The 21,408-nt window shown below is 40.3% G+C and overlaps 1 protein-coding gene across 1 annotated transcript; it reads left to right on the top strand.

Annotated features, from left to right (window-relative positions):
• The first annotated feature begins 3,162 nt into the window (after positions 1-3,162).
• Positions 3,163-18,178, top strand: FAM168B (family with sequence similarity 168 member B). The gene is made up of 7 exons (XM_081911574.1): positions 3,163-3,451; positions 8,625-8,705; positions 11,569-11,652; positions 13,843-13,985; positions 15,413-15,590; positions 16,641-16,765; positions 17,789-18,178. Exons 2-6 carry the CDS (start codon positions 8,636-8,638, stop codon positions 16,751-16,753), a joined length of 588 nt encoding a protein of 195 aa, XP_081767700.1. The 5' UTR covers positions 3,163-3,451; positions 8,625-8,635; the 3' UTR covers positions 16,754-16,765; positions 17,789-18,178.
• Positions 18,179-21,408: the final 3,230 nt, after the last annotated feature.

The following is a 21,408-nucleotide window of genomic DNA, read 5'->3' on the forward strand; positions in this document are numbered from 1 at the left end:
CAAATATCTAGATAAGGCGAAGCGTAAAGCGATATGGAAATATAGAATTGTGCGCGGTAGGCGGCCCGATCCTATGGAAATGCGCTCGCAAGTAAAGCCCGCTTGTTTTAATCGGGGGCTGTCCCCTGGTGTTTAGGGGTAGGGATGGAGGAAGCTTTAACCTTCCAGATGTTTGTGGACTACAGCTCCCATCTTCCCCAACTACTGGCCATACTGATGGTTGGAATTCAACATCTGCGTGGCCACAACTCTCCCACCTCTCCTGCACACCTGATTTAGGATTGCAGCCTTCGGCACATAGTTGGAGATGCCAATCTTGGCAGCGTCGTGCTTGTTGGAAGAAGTAGGATATCTAATATCTTCCAAGCAAGCAGGTATGCTGAAGTTTTGGTGTCAACCTCATCTTAAAGTACTATCACAAAATAGCAATAGTTGCATGTAGTCTCTGAATAGATACAACATATTACTGTGTTTCTCACTCCAGATGGGTTGTACACTTTTCTATTCAAATAATGTTCATTAAGTGCTATTATAATCATGAAATACTACTATTATAAAAAGTATTGTGACACCTTAAATACAAACTTCAGATCTTCAATTTCTTGAAATATTGTTGGAAACCACCCTGAGATCTGCGGGTATAGGTGGTATACAAATTTAATAATAATAAATAATAATAAAATCTTTCATGACTTCATATTGGCCCACTTGGGAGAAAACAATAGTGATTGAATCTGTGGTTGGAACTGACATATGGGAGGGAAATTTCCCTTGCCAAAGTGCTTTTAAAGCAAAATGTTTCGGCTCTGGTTTTGAAGGGGGGGGTAGGGTAATTACATAATTATTTTTTGCTTTTGTCCAACAACAAAACAATCCAAGGAAACACAAGGGAGAGGATTTAGTTTTTGTCTGAAATGCAATACACACCACAAACTGTTAAAACTATTCCAAGATCCAGGAAAGCTAGCACATGCGAACAAGGCTTGCTGGATCAGGGCCTATGGAAATAGCATGCAGATATGCATCCTTTTGCATAAGTCATAAACCAAGAACAATGAGATACCATAATATCCTAGAATGAAAACCTAAGTTTGAGTTTAAATATCACATATAAACTTTGCCTAAGATTCTTTATTCACAGTAATGTCCCCAACAATATTTCAAGAAATACGAGAGAGAATTTTTCTTTATTTTTCATAAATTTAAGAAATAACTTCACAATAAATAATTCAACTCTAAATCTCCAGTACAAGAAGGGCAGTTCACCACACAGTAAAGTATGCTTAGGTACACTGATATCAGTGGGGTTAAATATGCTGGAAATATGGGTTGTGAATAAGGCTGTGCTTCAGGACCAATGACTACTACAAAAAAGGCAGCTCCCATTTCTCAGCAGCATGTCCCAGATGCAACATCCAGGAAATTCTGATGACATTAAATTACTGCCACCACTGCCAAAGGCAGCAAGCAAATATGATATTGCCAAATAAATCATGAAACAATGCTAAAAATGAATAAAATGAAATGACCTTTTTTCATGCACACCCAAATGTGTGAAAGGTAGGGGACCACCACAGAGAAAGTAAGGTATGTTCCTTCTCACTTCCTTAATATGATTTGTATGAAAGATATTAAAACATTATTGATTTGAATGCTCTCATATTCTCTTTGTTATGCAGAATGCCTAAACGTATTTTATTGGTTAAGAATGGCAGTTACAAATAGATAAGATTTATAAATGCATACATGTGTGTGAGGTGGTTTTTTGTTACAGAACAGTAAGATGCACAGTTCTGCAGTGCATTTTCTGAAGACACACACCTTTGTTTCCTTTCAGCAACTTCCAGAAGGCAAGTTGTGTTAAACCAATGAAGAATCTTGGGGCACCTTAAAAACTAACATTATTATGTTACGCTATATTATTATGTAAACATTTGTGTATTAGAGTTGACTTCATCAGAATCCCCTTTTCACATTTGTTCGGGCATTTGCCCCAACTAACAAATGCTGAATTCGTGGACAGTGGGATATATGCAAGCCCTGTGCCCAACACCCCACCTCAATGCTTCTCTGCTCAGCGCTCAATCTATCCCACGCTGAGCACGGAAGTTCTGTAGGGGTCTTTTATTTGCACTGATTTCAATGTGAGTAGAAAACTCTTCGTGATTTAGGAACCCAATAAAACCCTTTCCCCCCTTTACAATTTTAGCCTTCTGGCGCCCTCCTTATCCGCCATCTAACTATTAAACTGTATTATGGGCAATCATTATCGTACAGGAATGAGTCACCTTGGCTCCAAAGCAACACCAGAAATAGTTATGCAAGCATGTCCTCTCAGGAAGGTGGCTGGCTGCCATGAGCATCTCTTTGTGCTCTTAATCAATATTGGGATAGCTACCCGGCTCCAACATTTTAAAAAACTCCCTGGTCTCAAAATATGCAGTGCAAAAGAATGCAGGCTGTGTTTAATGGATTGTGTAGTTTAAGTTTTAACTGACTGCATTGCAGCGTTTTATTTTGATTGTGAACCACCATTGTTTCTTTCTCCGACTGCACAGCCTCCATGAGAGAAACAGGTAGTGGAAGGGAGGAGCAGGACAGGCTCCTGAAGTGATTGTAACCCCGGAAATTTCCCCCTGTCCTCTGTATTTTACACCTTATACATTTATTAGGCCAACCAAAATAACACAGAATTGCACGCAAGCTTTCGAGTTCTGCAAGGGGAACTGCCCAAGCTCAATTCCCGAGTATGTCGAGGAAGGGCGGACAAACGCTGCCAGTCAGTGCAGACAACACCGAGCTACATAGGCCATCAGCCTGCCTCGGGATAAGCAGCTTCCTCTCTTCCCCACTCCCGCTCTGATGGACAATATTGAGCATGTGCCTTACAGGTGCAAATGACCCTGAGAAAGCGTGTGCGCGCGCGCGCCTCCAGCCTCCTACACGTGACCAGCCCTGAGGCCACCTAAACAAATAGCAATTAAAAAAACAAAACAGCCGTCGACTCCTTTGCTTCCTTTGCAGTTTGAGGGGGCGGGAGGGGATAGAACAGCAGAGCGCGACGGCTCCTGCGACCACGTGACAGGGAGCCGCGGCAGCGAAGGAGCCTTTCTCCCCCCGCACGTGACAGCGGCTTTCTGCTCGCTTTGGGGGGCTTCAGGCGCGCGCGGCTCTCGTCGCCGCCACCGCCGTCCATCCTCTGCACCCAGCCGACGGGCGGATGTGACGTTTTGGGCCGCTAGGTTGCTGCGCAGTTCTCTGGAAGAGAGAGAGAGAGAGAGACGGGAAGGCGCAGCCAGGAAGGGCTCGTAGTTGTGGTAGCGGCAGCTCCAGGCGGCACTAACACACATACACACCCCGCCCAGGCTTGGCACCCTCCCGCCTCAGGCCCCGAGAGCGAGAGAGCGACAGCCGGGCCGGGGCCGCCGCCGCGACGAAGCGCCGCAGTCTGGTAAGCGAAGGAGCGGGCGCCTCCCCCCCCGCAGCCCCTGCCCTGAGGGGAGGCCGAGGTGGTCGGCCGTCCTCGTACCTGCAGCTCCCGGCCTCTGCAGGCTTTCGGGGCCGCGGCCAGAACAGCTGCCCGGCGGGCTCCCTCCCCTCGGCTGGCCTAGTCGCTCCCCGGCGGCGCTGCAGTCAGTTCCCTTGCAAGGCCCCGGGCGAGGGATGCTTGGCCGAGGCAAGGCCGGGGCCGCAGACTCGCGCCCGCGGGCGACCTGCAGCAGCTCTGCTCGTCGCGTTTTCCGGGGGCGATCAGCCGCTTTCGTTTCTTCGCATATCCCCCCCCCCTTCTCCTTTCCCTTTTTGCACCTAGCCGTGCTGCTTAACGGCGATGCTTTGCGGACGCCTTAACTCTCCCCAGTCTTTCTCCTTCTATTTTGTGCTGGGGGAGGGGGGAGAGGTCACTTTAAAGGCTTTTCTCGGCCTAGCTTTAGGAGCGGGGGCGGCTGCGTCTCTTGCACAGAAAAGGATCTGCCCAATTGCCCTGGAATTTCTTGGGCCGCTTACTTTTCCCCGACGCTCCGCGGTGACAAAGAAAACGGCGTTTTAGGATTTAAACCGGTTTGCGCTTATTGGAGGCGGTCTCTGAGAGAGACGATCGCGCCCGTTATACCTACCGGCTGTGTCTTTCAAGGCTCAGTCTTGAATAACGTGGGTGGGCTTTGTGGGTCTCGCGTGTTTAATGGCAGGAGGCCTGTCTGTGCACGCTGACATGGAGGTAGCTTCCACTGAAAGCAGTTGATGGCTTTTTAACATAGACATGTGGACCAGATTGCACGGCTATTTTCTTATCACCCTACGGTGCCACTTAATGCTTCCAAATAAACATGCAGGATTGGGCTGCCCATCACTTCATTTTAGGCATATGTTGTATATGCACATTCTGAGACTTGCTATGTATGTTTCGGAGCAGTTTGCCAAAGAGGTTCAAGTGTCCTTGCAATATGTCACTGGCTAACTTGTTTAAAGCAGGTCCAAGTCTTGTCTTAGCAGCCATGTTCCTTAAACTGGATCCTTTAAATATCTGTTGGACCTTAGTTTCCATATTTGGGTATACCAATTCAGGTTGTATATGTGCACAGATAAGGCAGATCATCCTTGAAATGGCTCTAAGTCCAAAAATCAAATGCAGAATATACATAATGATACCCTCATAATGTTTTCCTTAATTTTTTAATCCAACTTGCTCTATAGTTATCTCTATAATAAAAATAGAGCACTTGAAGGCCTTTTAGACTGATTTGCAGTAGACTGGTATCACTTGTTTAAAATACTTTTTAATGACATTATAAGCCAAAGAATATGTTTGTGTTGTCTGTTTATTATCAAGTGTGGTTTGAGAGTTTCCTAAATAACAATATTTGGCTCTTGGTTGTTCATCTTAATCTAATCTCTAGGATTTAAACCATATAGTAATGGAGAAACATTGCTGCCATGTGTGCTGCCTTGATTTTAACCTTACTCTGAAAGGGATAGATTGGAGTTTGCTTTGTTTTTTGAATACAAGCTAACAGGCAGACAATTAAAGTGTCCTCACATCTGGCATTTGAGCTTTTCTTTTTCTATATTTGTGCCATCCATATCATGCTTGAATGAACCAAATGCCTTACATTACAACTTAGCTTGTCATTGTCATAACCCTGAGCAGTAACTCGTTTGTTTCTGTTAGTTGTTCTTCACTATGACTATACTCTTTCCAGCTGTTTCTGCTACAGTTTTCCTTTTTGTCAATTCTCTGGCCATTTGCATTCAGTTCCAACTTCTAGGCAGCAGACTATTACTGTTTTTAGTTTTGTGGTCAGCGGAGCAGTCAACCTGATTTTCTTGATTTTGGCCTGATTAGGAACCAGGTTATCTGATTTGGAATCAGAACCCACCTGCAGTTGTCAGCCAACTTGGGTCTTAAGACCATCTTCTGAGGCCCTGCTCTCTATCTTGTCAATAAAAGAAGTAATGATTAATACCAAGGACCAGATTCTTGATGGTGGCCACATATTTGTGGAATTACCTTGCTCAGAAAATACTTGTGGCCTGATTATTGAAACTTCTAAAGAGAAAACTTGGCCATTTTTATTTCATTCTGTATTTTAAATTAATTGGTATTGTTTATTTTAAAGAGATAATGTAATGTGGCTTTAATCTGATGGTTTCATGTTATGTTTCCACTGAGAAACTTTGTACACTGCATTGTGAATGTCATTGTGTCCTGAAAGTCAAGTTTTGAAATTCTTTTAACTAATGTTTCTTCCCTATAACTTTCCCCATCTTTCAAGACCTACTGCCACTCTAGTCTTGTCTTGGGTTTTCAGGGTACCCACATAACTTTTAACGACATATGTTCTTCTAACACCTAAACGCATACATTTTATTCTTTAGGTTGCTTATTTTTTCCAAAGACATGAGGAGGATTTAAACATAATCATAAAAATGTAAGATGTTGATAGTAGCACCCTACTAATTTGACTAGACTTTCTGTCTTCTCAGATATAATCTTTTTAGAGAAGCCTATAATTGTAAATGTTATAAAAGTTTGAAGCTCATAAAACAGCAGAACTTCTCAAACACTGTTATCTGTGGGATACATGCAGTTCACCCTTCAGGCCAAAAAGTGTCTAGATTTTTTTTTACCCATATACGTATGCTTTCTGTTCATCAAACAGCTTCATCTTAGCTCAGTTTATCCTACCCAGTTTCACTACTAATTTCATCAAAATGTTGTAGGAGGATTATTGGCAGAAGTGGTACTTATACACTAGAGGTCAGTTTCCTTGTTTTCTAATCTATGTATTAAACATAATTTATAGGCCACTTAATCAAAAGATAAACATCTTTAAGCAGTTTGCATAAAGTAGAATAACTAAAATGTTTATTTAAAAATAACATCAGCTAGTATACATTTTTTAAAAAAACAAATTGAGTACACTTTCCTAAACAAATAAGTTTTTATCAGGTGTCAGTACAGTGAAGGTGCCTGCCTGATGTTAATAAGCAGAGAGTTCCAGAGCATTAGTGCTGCACACTTAAGATTGATTTCTTGCTGATATAGAAATGAACATTATAAGAATAATATTGCATTTAAGGCCTCAAGCTGTGGAAGAATCATAATTGACCCACTTTCCTATAATTTTCTTCAGAATTATGGAGGTACAATGCTTCTTTGGAATTCTGTTCTGTAAACTATTATTGTCACTAGGTTAGTTTAAATGAATATTTTTTATTATGATTCAAATGGTGTACATTCTGGTCTTTCAAAAAATGCTAGGGCCAGACACAACTTTACCAGCATTTTGCAATGTAAAATTATTATTTTTGATGCTGTTTCCCTTATGCCCCAGTCTTAAGTGCACTGAAGGAAAGTAGGTTCTGTTGATATCAGTAGACTAATAACATAAGATGTCTGCAATCCAGAAGAGGTAAATTGCTCTTTAAGTACTCTGAAAAGTGTGAAAAGCACTCCAGTGATTCAGTTCTGAAAGGTCTTGAGTTGAAAATAAAGACACGGTTAAGGTGCTTACACATCCCTCATATTTGCACCCTTGAGTATTGTGATCAGTGTTCTACAACTGTAACCTCCAATCATTTCAAACCTAGAATCGGCTTTCAATAATTGCTTGCAACACAGGCCATAACGTGGTTCTTTAAGCATACACGAAAATTGGGCTTTTCTCTCTCTAGTTACCATATGTGACAGAGAACAGGGATACTTACTTTTAAAGAAGTGGAATTTTGGCAATGATAGTTTGTCACGAAAGGGTGAAAGAAACGGCAGCTGCCTCAATTTCTTCTTTACACAAATTTTAAAAATACAAATGCCCTATCATAGCTTGCTGTTGTCATGCATATATTGACAACCCATCATTAACTTTAAGCCATAGTTCATGAAGTATATGAACTATTATCCATACTTAGTCTGGGGGACATAGCTTCATTTCCAAAATGAAATGTGTAAGCGTGATCTTATATGCTGTAGTGCGTATTGATTTCAATTACATGGATGGATGAGAAAACCTTTCCACTTGCGCTGTTTCAACTGTCATTGAGATTAATCATAGTTTGTTTCTCGTGGGGCACCAAACTGCAGTTAATCTAAAATGGAAGTAGAGGCTTGTGGTCACCTTGTCCCCATGCAAGAGGAGTGGGAAAGCACTCAGGCCAGAGGCTTGTTCTCATAATACTGAACCCTGACTTAAACTATGCTTGAATTCACTCACACATCGTGGTAGGTGATGCCACCGGTGTCTCACCTTATATTTGTTGTGCTCTACTTATTGACCGAACACCAAGAAGCCAAACTAGTAGCATGTTTTGCTTATTTGTCTAGTACATTTATAGTCCACATTTTTTTCCCATCATGGAACTGCAGGCGACATACTGTACATTGAGTTCCCAGACAGTTTCCCAGCCAATCAGCCATCAGGCTGAAAACTGCTCAATTTCTCCCAGATAGTTGCATTATGTACTTCGCACGATGGCAAGACAAGTCTTTGGTGACTTAAGGATGGAATCCTAAGCATGCTGTAATGAGTAAGCTCCGTAAGTCACAGTGGGGCTTCTTTTTGCTCTTGACAGACACCGTCTTTATATGGGACATCTTGTTTTCAAAAGTAAAGCCAGACTATGAACCGCACTTCAAAACGTAGTGTCAGAAACTGCTTGTCTCATCTTTGTCAATTGTGCTCATCTACAGTGCTTTAGACTGCAATCCCAAGCATACTTAAAAGGAGAGCAAGTGTCATTAACCTTTTGTGATACTGAGTGAATAAATGTGTTTGGGATTACACCATTTGAGGTGTGCCATTTTGTCTACCTGTTATAAATTAAAGACCACTCTTGAGAAATGGTTCTTTTTCTAGATAGCAGTAACAACTGTTGACAGTTTTATTGCATCTCATGTAATACATGCCCAGATATCATGAAAGGTACAACATATAGCCATATATGTTAACAAAATCTTAGTTGCACAATTAAAATAAAGGACTTATTAAGAGGGACTTTGTGGCAAGCACATGCCAGAATAATGAAAATGTAGTTGATAATATTGGATTCCTACTGCTTCAGATTTTAGTTGAATGTTGATGACTAAGACTCCCTATTCTTTTTCTATACAAATGCTTTCCCCCTTATAGTTTCCGAAATCATGAATCCTGTTTATAGTCCTGGATCATCTGGGGTTCCCTATGCAAATGCCAAAGGAATTGGTTATCCAGGTATGTAACTGAATCTCTTAAATGTATTACCTGGGTGCTGTCTATTAATCAAACTGGACATTGTAGTAAACCTAACTTCAGGATGCATTGGTGTAGAGTAGTAGCAGTTACTCCCAAGTAAGTACCTGAGTGACAAACTTCACATATAGCCTGTGGACTGCACAAATAGCTCCAGAGAGAAAAGTGGACTGAGTGTTGTCATGTCATGTCAGAACCACAGAGGCATTTTATTTGGCTGTAAGGGCAGCCACAAACAGAGGATTGCTCTTAGACTGTACCATCTACCAGAATCCAGAAGGTCAAGGGAATGTACAATGCCTGCAGTGTAAATCTATGTCTAGGCATAGAGCTGTGCTGATAGTCCTTCCCATTCCTTGTGGCCTCAAAAGGGCAGAAACTATGTATAGTGTTTGGGTTGGGGGAGACACTTTTTCCTACCTCTGCGTTTCTGAAAGCTGCAGGTGATTTGAACATTAGTTTAAGTTGCTGATTTCTAACTGTTTTAGCTTAAACTAACCTTTCTTATATGGCAGCATATAAACAACTTACTGTTTCATGCAGTTTGATTATTATTATTATAATTAATTTCACTTCTATACCATTCATATTTTAAAGAAAAAAATCTCAAAGCGGTTTACAACACATTGAAACCTCACATAAAGCGATCCAGAATAAAACAAGTTTAAGCTCCAAGGGAAATACTTCAGATCTTTCTCCAAGTGACATTTTGCTTTTGCAATTTTTATTTACCTACTTAATTTATATAGCTGTTCCATAGCAGAAGTACTCTAGGAAGCCAGTGTGGTGCAGTGGTTAGAATCTTGGGCTAGGACCTAAGAGATCAGGGTTCAAATCCCCACTCAGTCATGAAGCTCACTGGATGACCTTGGGCCAGTCACAGCCTCTTAACCTACCTCACAGGGTTGTTGTGGGGATTAGCATTCAGGCTAAGGCCACAATTTGGTTTTTCATGATGTCTGAACCTGGCCAGTTTTGAACTTGCTTTTTATTTTGAAAAGAATACATACAAATAGAAAAATGCTTTGGATGCAGGCTTAACCTTTGTCCTGTAACTAACTGCAGATAAGAGAACACAGGAAGGGCCATAGCTCAGTGGCAGAGCATTTGCTTTCTATTCATATGGTCCTAGGATTGATCCTGGTAGAGCTGGGAAAGATTCCCTGCCTGAAACCCTGCAGAATTGCTGCTAGGTCAGTGTTGACATTACTGAGCTAGTTGGGCCACTGGTCTGGCCCGGTAGCTTCCTGTGTGTCCCTAACATAGTTTTCTGCCAGTGCGTGTCTTTAAAGCATTGTGCTTTTCACCCTTTGTTTCTCCGTGTAGAAGTGCTTAGTTAGCCAAAATAGTCTGCTGTTGCTGTTGTCTCACTTCAGGCTGTCCATACCATTGAAAATATACATTTGACTGCTATTATAAATTATTATGTTATAACTCATTAAAATATCTCCCTATTTTAGAAAGTAGTTGAGAGTGAGAATATTAGGGGTGACTTTAATATTATTTAGAACTTTTTAATTTTTTAATTTACCTGTGTGTTGCTTTCCACAAAGAATTCCTGAAGTGACTCATATTAAATATGAAACTACAAAACGGAGAGCATACATCAGTTAAAGGTTTGTCCACAAAAATGAGTCATAAAGCAAAAGACTCCCCCACCCAGCAGCAGGGTTTAAGGACGCTTACACACATAGGCTTTGTAATCTTAAAAACAGTTCTCTGAATACATATGAAAAGTGCTATACTCGGTGGTAGTAATATTGAAGGCCCTAGCATTTACTATTTACTGTGTATTATGTGGATGGGAGTGCTTTACAGTCCTCATCCTCCAGCATCTAAAATACAGTTAATTGGACTTTGGAATTAGCAGAATGCACAAGTAGTAGCATATAACTGTGCAGAGGTTATTTTTTTTAAAATATAATTCTAGAGAGTTGGGGTGGCCTTGCATAGTATAGATTAAGGATAGACACCTGCCATTCTGAAGCCTATGCATCTGGCTGGCATCCACACCTGACCACAACTTCCTGATGCATGGGCAACAAACACAATGAAATAGATCCATAGCCATTTCATATGTGGCAATGTACCATATCAGGGGTAGGCAACCTAAGGCCCGGGGGCCGGATGTGGCCCGATCGCCTTCTAAATACGGCCTGCGGACAGTCCGGGAACCAGCGTGTTTTTCATGAGTAGAATGTGTAGTTTTATTTAAAATGCATCTCTGGGTTATTTGTGGGGGCTGCCTGGTGTTTTTACATGAGTAGAATGTGTGCTTTTATTTAAAATGCATATCTGGGTTATTTGTGGGGCACAGGAATTTGTTCATTCCCCCCCAAAAATATATATATATATAGTCCGGACCACCACATGGTTTGAGGGATGGTGGACTGGCCCAACTGAAAAAGGTTGCTGACCCCTGTACTATATAATACATTTGGTTTATTGTTCATGCCTATCCTATGAAGATCTCCTCAGAAAAGTGGCTACATTGCACTGTATAATTTCAACCTCTTTTTGGCTGACTGAAGCAGTTTTTTATCTTTGTGCAGTTGGCCTGGAAGCATAGGGGTTAGATGGCCATGATTAGACATGTCCTGTAGCCTTACAGCTGGCTAGGGTTGGAGGGGTTTAGAGCCTAACAGCATCTGGAGGGCACAACATTGGATGCCCCTGGTTTATAGCCTGAAGCCTCACAATATTAATCATGGGCTTGATTACATCACTGAGATACAATTGAAAGAAGTCATGTTCACCTTATTTTAATTAGTTGTAAGCTTGGAAAACAATACAAGTAGATCATTGGAGGTATTTCTAAAAGTAATTTTCAACTGTTTTCTCTTAGCTGGATTCCCAATGGGCTATGCAGCTGCTGCTCCTGCCTATTCTCCAAATATGTACCCTGCAGCAAATCCTACATTCCAAACAGGTATGTATGCAGACATGTCAAAGTCAACCATATAAAGCATTGGGTGGGAATAGTGATATTTTTTGGCATCTGCAGAGGATTTCTGAAACAAAGAAACTGAGTAGCCAAACTTTTTGTTGTTGCTATGTTTGAGAAAGGAGTGTGACAGACAGAGGTAGCAGGTTCATCTCTCCCCAGCTCCATGCTAGGTACTGTTGCATCCATGGCATTTGTCTGTCATGTACTCTGGAAAGGAACTGATCTCCTAATTAACTCTCACAGATAATTCCACCACTCCAGTTTCCCATTATAGGCCTTGATTCTGGGAGGCATGACACTACAGGTTGGAATATGATGTTAAATGGCCATCTGTCATGGATGCTTTAGTTGAGCTTCCTGCATTGCAGGGGGTTGGACTAGATGGCCCTTGGGGTCCCTTCAATTCTATGATTCTATGATTTCTTCCCTCTGTATGTCGAAGGCAACCTGGTGCCCTGTTGAGAGACATGGGGATGGTAAATATTGGGTATTGCCCGCAGTAGGGTTCTGTGACTAGGTGCTCATTAGAGGGTGAATGTGCAAGAGAGGGTTCTGCCTCCTGTATACTCTTCTAGTTGATGTTCTTCAGCCTAGTTCCCACTCTCACATGGGTAGTCTCATTGGCGCTTGCAATTGGTTATTCACATATTGGGGAAGTTAAGGCTAAACCTTATCATCCAATGTAGGGAGTTGCAATGGAACACTATCTGCATTTTGTTTGTTCTGCTTTTTGTCTTTTGCTCTTTTCCTGTGAAGATAAATGAGTCATAGGTTTTTGGCAGTAAGAAGGGGAGGAGTGTTGGGTATTCGCCAACATGTACTCCATGTTCCCTTCTGCGTGCATCACAGAGTTTACTGGGGTTTGCACAACGGGGGCTTCCTGGTGACACTGTGTATTCTTTCCTTGGTATTCCCTGCATGTGGGGATACTGCTACAACCTATTGGGTAATGGACTGTTTGCCAGTGCACAGTATTCCTGATTGTTGTTGCTGAGGGTGGGGTGGAGAAGGAAGGTGCACTGCATAGCCATTATTTTTCTTGATTGTTGGAGCAAAAGGTGGTCAAGGGTTGTTTGAACCAAGGTCCCCTCACTGTGCAGGGCATCCCTCCATTTTTTAATCATTGTGCCTTGTCCGTCCAGCTCCACATCCTACCCAATTATAGAATTAGGCACCATCCTCTTGAACCCCTTGCCCCCACCCCCTGGGGGTTTTAGCAACCAGGTTCAGATCTGTTCTAGATCCAGGATTATTGTTTTTCACTCTGTGTGTATTTGTATTCCAAGATCTAAAGAAAGTTATTGTAAGAGATTATTACAAGATGAGTGTTGTTCGTTTTCCCTATATCTCCCCATCCCCCCGCCACCCCTGAAGTGCAGAACTTAGTGGAAATATCACGATGGTTCTAGCTAGGTGAATGGCAGCTATATTAAAATAGTGCTATGCATCATGGGTATCAGAAATCTGTATAAAAACACTCCAAAATGGATTCTGTAATCTAACTTCAACCACAATCAGTTTTGCAAAGTGAGTAGACTTGTTTTGTTTTATTTATTTGGTTATAAGTATATATACTCCTATTTGTAAAATAAATAAATAAGAGTGCTTTATAACTATACATAAAACTATACAAAAAAATAAATCCAAAATTGGCTAACTATTGTGGAAAGACGTATTCTTAATTGCCCTCATAAGCCTGACAGAACAGAAAAGTTTTCAGCACCTATTTAAAAGCTGAAACAGAAGGGGGCCTGCTGAATCTATTGGCAGAGTATTCCAAGTTATAAATACTTGCTGCCTCGTATTATTATTTTTAATCTAGCAAATAAAGTACAACATTTCTGTTGTGCTTTACTTAACTTTACCTAACTGTTGTGCTAAAACCCAGTACTATATTGACCAACCTTAATACCTGTACTACTCTTTGATATTCTGTTGTTGTTGTTTTTGATTATTGAATTGTGTGTGGTAGCAGATTCTATTTCACTAGAAAATTTAATGGATGTTACTAATTCTTGTGGTTTATTAATCTGCTTGATTGTTATAAATTATGAAAGCATGTATGTGCATTCAAACGGCTTAATGGAAGGCTCACATTTGTGCCCAGGTGTGTTAAATAAATCTGATTAATGCTCAGCAAAAAAAATTAAATTTGTTTTTTTCTGTTTATAGGTTATACACCAGGCACACCATATAAAGTCTCCTGTTCACCTACCAGTGGTGCAGTGCCTCCCTATTCTTCATCACCCAATCCCTATCAGACTGCAGTGTATCCGGTTCGAAGTGCCTATCCACAGCAGAATCCATATGCACAGGTAAAAAATATAGATTTACTGTTTGTATTAATTCTGTAACAGCCCAGAATGCTATCCTTCTCTACTCTGTTAGTATTTTCTGTAGAATCAGTGTGTTGTGCAGAAAGTTTTGACTTCGGTTGCTCTTGCTTTACATTGCTTTGTTAGGTTACTGTACTTGTGGGAATATCTGATTTTTCTGAGCATTATCATTCTTGGAAATATGTGGTGATGTTATTGTTTTGGTAAATATGGCTGATGTGTGGCAAGGGCACAGTAATGTAGGCCACATATCCCAGTATCAGCATGGGAATTTTATAAATCAATTCTTTAAAAAAGGTTCAGTTGAATGATCTGAAAGAAGGCACATGAAACAGTAAACTTGCTGCACCTAAGGAGACCAGGGTCTGACCGGTGCCTGAGTGAGAGACTGCTTGAGAACCATATGTATGTTGTCTCGAGTACCATGGAAGAAAGATTTGCATTTATATAAATACTAAATGAGCTCTTTTTAAAATGGGGCCTAAAAATAAGTATCAAGATGGATAAAATTACTTGCTTCAGCTGAAAAGGTTTTTTCTGTGCCTTCCACCCTCTCCTCTATATTCAATTTTCACCTTTCCTCAAAATCTCTGCCTACAAATAACTGAGGTGTAAACCTGCAACTGAGCTTTGCCACTCAGATGGCAAGTAGGAACATTGCACACATTAAGACTCCATGGATATAAAAACACAGATGTAAAAAGCTATATATAATCCTTCCCCTGGGTGTCTAGATTTCTGTGTGCAAGGAATCTTTTAGCTTTATGCAAGTCCCCAATTGCGGGTGTTGTACTTGACCAGATTCACATATAAATATATACCTAAAGCTACCTTCCTGTGCACAGATGTCAGAGACAAACTTCAGACAAAAATAAACATGCATAGAAACAGGCTTGTGAATGAACTCCACCTTTAAAATGCTTGTTTTCTCTTAAGAGAAATAGTTGCAAATACAAACAATAGACATAAACGTCTGGATTCTGAATTACTGCCTTGTGGCATGCAGGGTGAAGCAAAAAAGAAAGATAACCCTGCTTTGTTAAACTATCCCAAAGATTTAAGCTGATAAAATTACAGGATCTCAGTACAAAGGCGATCTTGCTTTTTGGAAACAAAATGTGAGACTTCAGGTGTGAGAATAGTGACAGTTCAATTAGAGATTAACAAGGCAAGTGTTGTGGGTTTGTTTGTTTTTTCAGGGGTCCAACTCCCACCTGAGTTGTAATGTCAGAGGAGGAAAGAGATGTAATTTTCTGCCTTTGATCTCTCTCTCACACCCCACCACTCCAAATTATATCTGTGGTCTGAACTTAATTGTATTTTTCCTGAAATGGTTTTGTGTGCCCTTTTAGGATGCATGCAGTGGTGGCAAGGATTTTACTAAAACAACTATTTTTCCCCAACAGCAAGGCACTTATTACACACAGCCTTTATATGCAGCACCACCCCACGTAATTCATCACACTACAGTTGTGCAACCCAATGGAATGCCAGCAACTATGTACCCAGCACCAATTCCGCCCCCCAGAGGAAATGGTGTCACTATGGGAATGGTGGCTGGGACCACAATGGCAATGTCAGCAGGTAAATAGATTTTTGTTATACTACATTCTGGGCCAGGGTCAGTATTTAGTCTCACTTGATAGCAATCAGTGTGGCCAGTTTGATAATGCATGTAAATTCTCGTGCAACTTGTGATAAGTGGATATTGTATATCTGAACTTTCTTGGCTACCATGACTGATAACAATACTTCAAAAAAGTGCCATTTAGGACTAGAAGTCAGATCATCCTGTAGCACTTGAGTTTCACAAGTTAATGTGCATTAACTACTCTGATTTGTCTGAAATCTGCTGCCCATACACTTGAGTGGTGGTTGGATTTTAACTTGAGACTTTGGCCTGGTTCACACATTGCTTAGCCACTTTACTCTTCCTTGGTTATTCTGCTGCTGCACTGCCCTGAGTCATGGCTTGATTTAGTGTGTTCTGTGAACCAGGGGTCATGGTTTAGCTTTCCACAGACTAACCACAAGCTGTTTGCCCTATGGTTTACATAGCTTAAGGTCTGTCCAGGAGAGCTAAGCCATGATCCCAGGTTTAGACAACATGCTAAACCAAACCATGGTCACAGCCAGCAGAGCAATGGGGAGGCACAAAGTGACTTTGATCCCCTCTCTCAAATCTCACACAGTCATGTGTTCCTTCAGAGCCGTGATTTGGCTTAGTTTGACTTGTGAACCATGTCACCCAATTCTACTGATAAATTTTATATGAAGTATTTTTTTACAGTGGGGAAATACTGCAAGCTGAAGAGCTGCTCAGAGGATGTAGATGTACTTGGGGCAGGGAGTGGGAGAGTCTTAACTCCTAAAAACCTTTCCTGTTCCATGTAACACATGAAGTAGCATCATGAGACACGCTGTCTCGGCCCCAAACTAGGATGATATACCTGCCTCTCGGTGTGTAACTTTCTCTCCTTTTCTTGCTACAAAATTGGGGGGGGGTGAGCAAAAGGGACACATGGCCACAAGCTTGCAAAACGATGTTCCTTTTAAATCCTATGTAAGTTTTTATCGATATGTTGACTTCTAAATTAAAGCAACATTATTATGAAAATATTCTTTGCTCCTCAGGTACCTTGTTGACAACGCATTCCCCAACTCCTGTAGCCCCACACCCAGTTACAATGCCCACCTATCGGGCCCCAGGAACGCCAACCTATAGCTACGTGCCCCCACAGTGGTGATTACCACACAGTGTAAGTACTGGTATGGTTGTAACAATCATAGCAACGTCTTTGCTAGAGATCTAGCACAAGTCACAGGATAAGTTATAACTTTTTCTGAGGTGCTTTTTTGATAGTAGGTTCTTTGGTATGTGCCACCTGTAAATGTCAGGCATGGTTATATGTTTTTAAACATTGCTTGTTTCTGGGAAAGAATGTTTTACAACCACAGCATTTTGGCTTTCTGAAGAGTGTCTTATATCCATGTATAGTTTTTCACTCTGTACAAAAGAAATTTAAAAATAAAATGAAGCAAGATTTATTTACCTGGTTAAAGACCCACCTATGTCGCTTTTGTGCTTTGGGCTCCTTGGATGAATACTTGGCAGAGAAATTTTTGAATTTGGCATTTGGATTCGGAACTGTGTGGGCTTCAGTGGAGAGTACTGATGAGAGTTAGCTTTGGCTAACATCTGCACTGCCTCTTAATATGATCCAGCAGCACATGGAGATCCCTGATGGAAGGGTCTCCCTCATTCAATTTTCCTGACTAAGATAGTTAATAGTTAAGATAGTTAAAAGAAGTTAATAGTTAATAGTTAAGATAGTTAAAAGAAGCTAAAACAAGCTTTGAGCAGCTGTTAATTGCATGAAACGGGGCGTTTACTGTTGATTTTTGCTTTAACATATTACATATATCTCTTTGACTGAGGATCTGATTACTCTGCTAGAATGTTCTGATCCATTTGCAGAATCTGACTGTCTTGAGTCATGGGGTTTCTAGGCTTTCTAGTACAGGTTGGATAGATGAGCTCTGAAAGTGAAATCTGCTAGGTTAGATTGAGGAGGCAGACAGAAGAATAGGGCTATCTTGCTGTTGAGCACAAGCTATGAATCTGCCAGTTCTTGGTGAGTATATGGAACAAGGCGAATCTGAGTGCAGAAGTAACTATTATGTGCCACATTTGAATTGTTTCTATATTTGACATTGCATGGATCTTGTTACATGAGGTCAGACATTTACTTAGTTGCCTTCTTACCCTTCTTTGAATGTAGGTTTGAAGATGGGAGATATGCAATCAAGTAACTGAGGTTTAAAAGTTGGTGCTGAAGCCCTCATGCCTCCAACCAGGACTTATTTCTTCTGAATGCTTGCAATCCTTTGCTAAACACTAATTCCACATCACTGAAGATTTCCCAGTGCTGCATATCTTACATCTTGGAACTCCAGCAGTTAGTCTTAAAGCAAATCCTGTTTTGTGGACTGTCTTGCAATTTTTAGCTCATTATAATGATTAAAGGGAGTATAAATTTATTGATCTTATCTAGTTGAATGCATGTCTAAGAACACACAAAGCTTGCTCTATCTACCTGCTGTGACTGATGCAAAAAAAAATATGTCATATGCAAAATCCAAAGGAGCCGAAAAGTATTTTACAATTTGTATCACTAATGCACTGTTGTAATGTAAGAGGTAGAATTGTGACAGTGATTTTTTTCATAGAAAAACATAATATACATTAGCAACTTTCAGTTGATGAAGGCACCAGTTCAAGGGGGCACTGTTAAGTGATACTTTCCTTTCCTAGTTCAGTGACTGGAAAATTAGTTCATAGTTTGCAGAGAATCAGTTTACCAAGCATACCTTTTTTTCCATTTCCTTTTTTCTTCCAGTGGGAGGGGGTTAGATTCAGTGTTGCATAAACATTCTTAAGGACAAGAATGAAATTTTGCAGGAAGTGTGGTTATCAGTGGCAAAAGCAGCTTGTCCATAAATCATCAAGGTATACTTCATTAGAATATTAGGTGGAAAACCTATCTACATAATGGCTTGCCTCCTTTAAAAAAAATCAAATCACAGTTTTAAATGATATGTCCAAAAGAAATTTCCGCACTTCTGGTAGAATCAGATTTCCTTTGGTTCCAATCCCCACCCCACCCCAAGATAATTTTTCTTACCAGTCCTGGTCAGCTAAAAAAATTTCAATTTCAACCAGTTTGCTTTTGTAAAATGTACTAATGTAAATAGGAAGGAATTCAACTACGTGTTAGATATGGTAAAGGCAAACAAGCCATTTGAAAATATTTTACTTGGCTTGGTTTCCTCGCAGCATAGATTATGAACAAAGTGTGGTAGGAGTTGTCATGATGGAAGAGTTCCAAAAATGAGTACTGAATTAGAAAGTGATCAAGTACAAAGACATTAATTAGTATTTTGGCATAATCTCCTATCATATCCTTATTGCTTCCTAAATTGCATTTAGAAGACAGTAAATTAAGAAAGCAGATGCAGTGTTTCATTGCAGCGAGTGACTCCTGAATTCCTTGCCTATGACTTTTAAGTTTTTATAAAAGTTCCTAAGTCAATTCCGTGGTACACTTGTGTACCAAAATTATTATGAGATTTTATTTTTAGTTTAGTTTCAGTGCTAAATGCAATCAAGGGCTTTCTTTAAATTGGCACCATTTAGGTAAACAGTAACAGGACATTATTTTCCCAGTATTTCCAGCGTACAACAAATTGTGCTGTAAGTGGTTATAAAATGTTCCGTTAAAAGTTGGTATTTGTATGTTAGGTTATAGTGTTGGTAGACTACTCAAAAAGCTTCTCTTTTTTTAATTGTGAGATTGAGTATCCCTGTACTTTATTTTGGGATGACCAGTTTTTAAATCGCATTTGGCAGCTACTTCTGTGTAGTATGCATGCTGATTTTAATGCTGCCGTCCTATATTTTCCTGGGGCAGGAGGGTTCCACATCTCGTATCCTTGTAGAGGTGAGGGCCTTGATAACTTTATTTTATAATAGACACTCTTCATGTTTTTGTTTTAGCATAAGGTTTTATAAAGTTAATTTTCCAAGGAGCACATTGTAGATGGCCCCCTTGATCCAAATGCCTTTAGCACAACAAAAAATTAAGATCTTTAAATTTTAATCTTGAGCACTTGTTGCAGTTTAGAAAGTCCCATATGCAGAGAACAACAGCAAAATCCTACCCCTACTATTTGGAGTCTGTACTGCTTTGGACGAGTCTGCTTAGCCATACCATTTGTGAAATTGATCTGTAATTCTTATTTTCAAAGTGCTCCACAGACCTAGTGATCATCCAGTGTGAGAATAAAATATTTCTTGCCACAGATAGGAGCATTGAAAATACGGCTTTGTTGGGGAAATGTTGAAAACAAATGGAAGCACTGCTGCCTTCAGTCTCTTAAATGCTCTGAACTCTCTTCAGCTAATGCAGCACTTTGTGAATGGTAAGGACAAGTTATAATTTATTCTCCTCAAGCTTCAGATTCCCAAATGCTTCCTCTTGCTTTTTTGGACACAGTAGTAGTAACAGCTTTCTAGGTGATCTCACTTGAGCACTTTTTTCTAAGTTGTGTTTTGGGATTCATCTGCAAGGGGGGGGAATAGTACTTTTTGCAAAAGATACTGCACCTTCCAGAAATTCTAATCTGTGGGTGGGAGGGAGGGAGAGGGCATTTTTTGGGAGGTAGTTCCATGCCTCCATTACAGTCAATAGGGAAGTAACCAAAAGCACAGTGATGAGGGGGGTGTATATAGCTTGGTATATTGTTGCAAATAATAAAAAGCATGAATATGAAACTGAAAGTTTGTACTTCAAGTGGGTTATAGGCAGCAGGAGGTGTTGTGGAATTCTTTCTTCTGCTGTTTGTTCCATTCCCTGTTTTAGAATTCCTGGGCGGGGGGGGTGCGCATGGGTGGGTGGGGTAAAACTTCAAATTTTTAGTACGTGGCTGCATTGGAGCTTCCCAGAAAGTTATAAAGGGAGCTAATGCAGTGTAGACAAGGCTCAAATCAAGCTGCTTTTTCAAATGAACGCAGCCTTAAATGTAATCAAAAATTACAGCAATAACAGAAAACAAAAGGATCTGGGCTTTTAAACTTCAAAAGTTATGTTTTTGAATAATGTTCAAAGTATCATTTAGGAGACGTTCCCAAGGTAGATAACACAGCGTTCTAAGTGTCTCTTTTTTAAAGAAGAGCAAAATAGCAAAATAGTCACATTCTATGGAAACATCATTTGCCTAAGAATTGGTAGATTTAGTCAGTGGTGTTTAGCACTAACCTACTGACAGGAAACTAAACCTCAATTATTAATCCTGATTATAAATGTGTAACTAAAATATTGTTGAAGGCTACAGAAATTCAAGTACTCTGACAAGCTCATAAAGTAACCATGAAAGGTAGCATGATGCTATAATGGAAATATTGTTTGGTGGGATTCACTTCAGCTGAATTCCTGTAAATGAAAAGCCACTTAGAATGCAACACTTGTAATCTGGTTAAATTTTATGGAACAGTATTTGCATAGGGATATTCCATGTCAGCCAATGTTCACAGATCTTAATTTCTGTATAGAATTTTGAATTGATTAGGCAAATCTTTCTCCTATGTGTATCAAATGAGCAGTGTTCCTCTTGGTTGAGCACAGTATTGTAAAGCTAGCTTAATTTGTTTTATTAAAATGCAGGGAAATTGGATGACACTGTTCTACGCAAAGCAGAATATCTAACTTGCTTATATGAAAATGGTGAGTTGGCACTGTTAGGTAAATACACGGTATTTAGCTGCTGCTTCTGAAAGAAGTCGGCACCCATATAGAGGTTTTAACTAACTTCTTGATAGTTGTCAAGGCTCACCATACCATTT

This window comes from Podarcis melisellensis (assembly GCF_964234715.1).
Source record: "Podarcis melisellensis genome assembly, chromosome: 5".
Lineage (NCBI taxonomy): Eukaryota > Metazoa > Chordata > Lepidosauria > Squamata > Lacertidae > Podarcis > Podarcis melisellensis.